Source organism: Gobius niger (genome assembly GCF_951799975.1).
Source record: "Gobius niger genome assembly, contig: SCAFFOLD_32, whole genome shotgun sequence".
Taxonomy (NCBI): domain Eukaryota; kingdom Metazoa; phylum Chordata; class Actinopteri; order Gobiiformes; family Gobiidae; genus Gobius; species Gobius niger.
Genome location: NW_027639254.1, coordinates 298344 through 304343, shown reverse-complemented (window position 1 = coordinate 304343; position 6000 = coordinate 298344). Strand labels below are relative to the sequence as shown.

Here is a 6000-nt window from a genome sequence, read left to right as displayed (position 1 = left end):
GCCATTTTAGGGATAGGTTTTTGTCACATTTTTGTTGAATTTTTGTCACATTTTTGTTGATTTTTTGTTGAATTTTAGTGAATTTTTAGTTGAATTTTTGTCTTTTTTGTTGTTGAATTTTAGTCAATTTTTTGTCAATTGTTTGTCATTTTTTTGTTGAATTTTTGTCATTTTTTTGTTGAATTTTTGTCATTTTTTTGTTGAATTTTTGTCAATTTTTTGTTGAATTTTTATCAATTTTTTGTCATTTTTTTGTCAATTTTTTGTCATTTTTTTGTTGAATTTTTGTCAATTTTTTGTCAAGTTTTTGTCATTTTTTTGTTGAATTTTTGTCAATTTTTTGTCTAATTTTTGTCAATTTTTTGTCATTTTTTTTGTTGAATTTTTGTCAATTTTTTGTCGAATTTTTGTCAATTTTTTGTCGAATTTTTGTCAATTTTTTGTCTAATTTTTGTCAATTTTTTGTCATTTTTTTTGTTGAATTTTTGTCAATTTTTTGTCGAATTTTTGTCAATTTTTTGTCGAATTTTTGTCAATTTTTTGTCATTTTTTTGTTGATTTTTTGTCAAATTTTTGTCAATTTTTTGTTGAACTTTTGTCAATTTTTTGTCGAATTTTTGTCAATTTTGTGTTGAATTTTTGTCATTTTTTTGTTGATTTTTTGTCACATTTTTGTCAATTTTTTGTTGAATTTTTGGCTGATGGCGGCCATTTTAGGGATAGGTTTGCCTGAGTCCTCCTAGGAACGCCCCCACCTCCTGGAGACGCCTCCGAGCTTTGGTCACCAGCCGAGTAACCAACCACTGCTCCTCAGCAGAACCCCCTCCCCACTGATGCCACAGACAGCGTGTGGAGGGGGCGTGTCTAAAGGCTCAGAGGTTCTTAAAGAGACAGAGGCCTATTTCAAGACATTCACTGCAGCCATTTTGAGAGAGACATTTTATACAAGGCAGTTATTCTAATTTACTGCATTTACAGACCAACAGAAGGTTTGTCATCATTGTAGTGAGATATAGACTGGTGCTATGTGACTGACAAAAGCAGAACACCCCCTCTTTAAAGCAGAACACCCCCTCTTTAAAGCAGAACACCCCCTCTTTAAAGCAGAACACCCCCTCTTTAAAGCAGAACACCCCCTCTTTAAAGCAGAACACCCCCTCTTTAAAGCAGAACACCCCCTCTTTAAAGCAGAACACCCCCTCTTTAAAGCAGAACACCCCCTCTTTAAACTTTTTTCCTCTTTACTCGATGTTGATCTAAGGCCCGGCTGCGCAGATGAAGCGTCGCCTGCGCAGATGAAGCGTCGCCTGCGCAGATGAACCCTTTCTAAGCGTTAGTCTCGGGGCCGAGTCTCGCGTTCAGGATTTGGCGGCGTCGCTCTCGGCTGCTGCTGCGCTTTGGCGTGGGGGGCGGGGCTCGTGAGGGGGGCGGGGCTCCGCGCGCGCACACCTGGGCGGAGCCGTGGTCCGATTGGCCGGCGTCGCTCCGGTGGCGCCTCATTCGCCGCAGCTGCTCGTCCGCGCTCATCCGGCCGCGCGACTGGACCGAGCTCAGCCAATCAGAGTCCAGCGCCGAGGGGGAGGAGGCGGAGCATTCGAAGGCGCTCTTCGGGCGCTCCTGAAACGACAGGTCAGAGCGTCACCTCCACCTGCTGATGCAGTCCAGCCTCTAGAGGTTCTGAGCTTTCAAATAAGGAACACAGACGTAAAGGTCACTGACCCGAGCCCCGGCTCCTCCGCGCAGAGTGACGAACGCCGACACGGAGCTTCGCTTCAGCTCAGAGGGGGCGGAGTCCAGGTGAGTGCAGGAGGAGGAGCCTACAGGTAACTCCGGCTCACTCAGGAACGAGCGGAGGTCCGTCTGAAACTGAGACAGGGAGAGAGGACCTCAGAGAGGGAGCACCTCAGAGAGAGAGCACCTCAGAGAGAGAGTACCTCAGAGAGAGAGCACCTCAGAGAGAGAGTACCTCAGAGAGGGAGTACCTCAGAGAGGGAGTACCTCAGAGAGAGAGCACCTCAGAGAGGGAGTACCTCAGAGAGAGAGTACCTCAGAGAGAGAGGACCTCAGAGAGGGAGTACCTCAGAGAGAGAGCACCTCAGAGAGGGAGCACCTCAGAGAGAGAGCACCTCAGAGAGGGAGTACCTCAGAGAGAGAGTACCTCAGAGAGAGAGCACCTCAGAGAGAGAGTACCCGCCTCAGAGAGAGAGCACCTCAGAGAGAGAGCACCTCAGAGAGAGAGTACCCGCCTCAGAGAGAGAGTACCTCAGAGAGAGAGTACCTCAGAGAGAGAGTACCTCAGAGAGAGAGTACCTCAGAGAGAGAGCACCTCAGAGAGAGAGCACCTCAGAGAGAGAGTACCCGCCTCAGAGAGAGAGTACCTCAGAGAGAGAGTACCTCAGAGAGAGAGTACCTCAGAGAGGGAGTACCTCAGAGAGAGAGCACCTCGGAGAGGGAGCACCTCAGAGAGAGAGTACCCGCCTCAGAGAGAGAGCACCTCAGAGAGAGAGCACCTCAGAGAGAGAGTACCCGCCTCAGAGAGAGAGTACCTCAGAGAGAGAGTACCTCAGAGAGAGAGTACCTCAGAGAGAGAGTACCTCAGAGAGAGAGCACCTCAGAGAGAGAGCACCTCAGAGAGAGAGTACCCGCCTCAGAGAGAGAGCACCTCAGAGAGAGAGTACCTCAGAGAGAGAGTACCTCAGAGAGGGAGCACCTCAGAGAGAGAGTACCTCAGAGAGGGAGCACCTCAGAGAGAGAGTACCTCAGAGAGAGAGCACCTCAGAGAGAGAGCACCTCAGAGAGAGAGCACCTCAGAGAGGGAGCACCTCAGAGAGAGAGCACCTCAGAGAGAGAGTACCTCAGAGAGAGAGCACCTCAGAGAGAGAGCACCTCAGAGAGAGAGCACCTCGGAGAGGGAGCACCTCAGAGAGAGAGCACCTCGGAGAGGGAGCACCTCAGAGAGAGAGCACCTCAGAGAGAGAGCACCTCAGAGAGAGAGTACCTCAGAGAGGGAGCACCTCAGAGAGAGAGTACCTCAGAGAGAGAGCACCTCAGAGAGAGAGCACCTCAGAGAGAGAGCACCTCAGAGAGGGAGCACCTCAGAGAGAGAGCACCTCGGAGAGGGAGCACCTCAGAGAGAGAGCACCTCGGAGAGGGAGCACCTCAGAGAGAGAGTACCCGCCTCAGAGAGAGAGCACCTCAGAGAGAGAGCACCTCAGAGAGAGAGTACCCGCCTCAGAGAGAGAGTACCCGCCTCAGAGAGAGAGCACCTCAGAGAGAGAGTACCTCAGAGAGAGAGTACCTCAGAGAGGGAGCACCTCAGAGAGGGAGCACCTCAGAGAGAGAGTACCTCAGAGAGAGAGTACCTCAGAGAGAGAGTACCTCAGAGAGGGAGTACCTCAGAGAGGGAGCACCTCAGAGAGGGAGCACCTCAGAGAGAGAGTACCTCAGAGAGAGAGCACCTCAGAGAGGGAGTACCTCAGAGAGAGAGTACCTCAGAGAGAGAGTACCTCAGAGAGGGAGTACCTCAGAGAGGGAGCACCTCAGAGAGGGAGCACCTCAGAGAGAGAGTACCTCAGAGAGAGAGCACCTCAGAGAGAGAGTACCTCAGAGAGGGAGCACCTCAGAGAGGGAGCACCTCAGAGAGAGAGTACCTCAGAGAGAGAGCACCTCAGAGAGGGAGTACCTCAGAGAGAGAGTACCTCAGAGAGAGAGTACCTCAGAGAGGGAGTACCTCAGAGAGGGAGCACCTCAGAGAGGGAGCACCTCAGAGAGAGAGCACCTCAGAGAGGGAGCACCTCAGAGAGAGAGCACCTCAGAGAGAGTACCCGCCTCAGAGAGAGAGTACCCGCCTCAGAGAGAGAGTACCTCAGAGAGGGAGTACCTCAGAGAGGGAGCACCTCAGAGAGGGAGCACCTCAGAGAGAGAGTACCTCAGAGAGAGAGCACCTCAGAGAGGGAGCACCTCAGAGAGAGAGCACCTCAGAGAGAGAGCACCTCAGAGAGAGAGCACCTCAGAGAGAGAGCACCTCAGAGAGAGAGCACCTCAGAGAGAGAGCACCTCAGAGAGAGAGTACCTCAGAGAGAGAGCACCTCAGAGAGAGAGCACCTCAGAGAGAGAGTACCTCAGAGAGAGAGCACCTCAGAGAGAGAGCACCTCAGAGAGAGAGTACCTCAGAGAGAGAGCACCTCAGAGAGAGAGCACCTCAGAGAGGGAGTACCTCAGAGAGAGAGCACCTCAGAGAGAGAGTACCTCAGAGAGAGAGTACCTCAGAGAGAGAGCACCTCAGAGAGAGAGCACCTCAGAGAGAGAGCACCTCAGAGAGGGAGTACCTCAGAGAGAGAGTACCTCAGAGAGAGAGTACCTCAGAGAGAGAGCACCTCAGAGAGAGAGTACCTCAGAGAGAGAGCACCTCAGAGAGAGAGCACCTCAGAGAGAGAGTACCTCAGAGAGAGAGCACCTCAGAGAGAGAGCACCTCAGAGAGAGAGCACCTCAGAGAGAGAGTACCTCAGAGAGAGAGTACCTCAGAGAGGGAGCACCTCAGAGAGGGAGCACCTCAGAGAGAGAGCACCTCAGAGAGAGAGCACCTCAGAGAGAGAGCACCTCAGAGAGAGAGCACCTCAGAGAGAGAGTACCTCAGAGAGAGAGCACCTCAGAGAGGGAGTACCTCAGAGAGAGAGTACCTCAGAGAGAGAGTACCTCAGAGAGAGAGCACCTCAGAGAGAGAGCACCTCAGAGAGGGAGTACCTCAGAGAGAGAGTACCTCAGAGAGAGAGTACCTCAGAGAGGGAGTACCTCAGAGAGAGAGTACCTCAGAGAGAGAGCACCTCAGAGAGAGAGCACCTCAGAGAGAGAGTACCTCAGAGAGAGAGCACCTCAGAGAGAGAGCACCTCAGAGAGGGAGTACCTCAGAGAGAGAGTACCTCAGAGAGAGAGTACCTCAGAGAGGGAGTACCTCAGAGAGGGAGCACCTCAGAGAGGGAGCACCTCAGAGAGAGAGCACCTCAGAGAGGGAGTACCTCAGAGAGAGAGTACCTCAGAGAGAGAGTACCTCAGAGAGGGAGTACCTCAGAGAGGGAGCACCTCAGAGAGGGAGCACCTCAGAGAGAGAGCACCTCAGAGAGGGAGTACCTCAGAGAGAGAGTACCTCAGAGAGAGAGTACCTCAGAGAGAGAGCACCTCAGAGAGAGAGCACCTCAGAGAGGGAGTACCTCAGAGAGGGAGCACCTCAGAGAGAGAGCACCTCAGAGAGGGAGTACCTCAGAGAGAGAGTACCTCAGAGAGAGAGTACCTCAGAGAGAGAGTACCTCAGAGAGAGAGTACCTCAGAGAGAGAGCACCTCAGAGAGAGAGCACCTCAGAGAGAGAGTACCTCAGAGAGAGAGTACCTCAGAGAGGGAGCACCTCAGAGAGGGAGCACCTCAGAGAGAGAGTACCTCAGAGAGGGAGCACCTCAGAGAGAGAGTACCTCAGAGAGGGAGTACCTCAGAGAGGGAGCACCTCAGAGAGGGAGTACCTCAGAGAGGGAGTACCTCAGAGAGGGAGCACCTCAGAGAGGGAGCACCTCAGAGAGAGAGTACCTCAGAGAGGGAGTACCTCAGAGAGGGAGCACCTCAGAGAGGGAGTACCTCAGAGAGAGAGTACCTCAGAGAGAGAGTACCTCAGAGAGGGAGTACCTCAGAGAGGGAGTACCTCAGAGAGGGAGCACCTCAGAGAGAGAGCACCTCAGAGAGAGAGTACCTCAGAGAGGGAGCACCTCAGAGAGAGAGCACCTCAGAGAGGGAGTACCTCAGAGAGGGAGCACCTCAGAGAGGGAGCACCTCAGAGAGAGAGCACCTCAGAGAGGGAGTACCTCAGAGAGAGAGTACCTCAGAGAGAGAGCACCTCAGAGAGAGAGCACCTCAGAGAGAGAGCACCTCAGAGAGGGAGTACCTCAGAGAGGGAGTACCTCAGAGAGGGAGCACCTCAGAGAGAGAGTACCTCAGAGAGGGAGTACCTCAGAGA

General features: G+C 52.0%; 1 protein-coding gene across 1 annotated transcript in view; it reads right to left on the bottom strand.

The window, feature by feature from the left end:
• Positions 1 to 1326: 1326 nt before the first annotated feature.
• The window catches only part of LOC306982685 (pleckstrin homology domain-containing family A member 7-like), a gene marked incomplete at both ends in the record, with an annotated part of 82343 nt that continues 77669 nt past the window's right edge, over positions 1327 to 6000 (bottom strand). Inside the window, 2 exons of the mRNA XM_079583151.1 lie at positions 1327 to 1617; positions 1720 to 1866. Of these exons, the coding sequence (XP_079439277.1) occupies positions 1327 to 1617; positions 1720 to 1866 (438 nt within the window). The remainder of the gene's footprint in view (positions 1618 to 1719; positions 1867 to 6000) is intronic.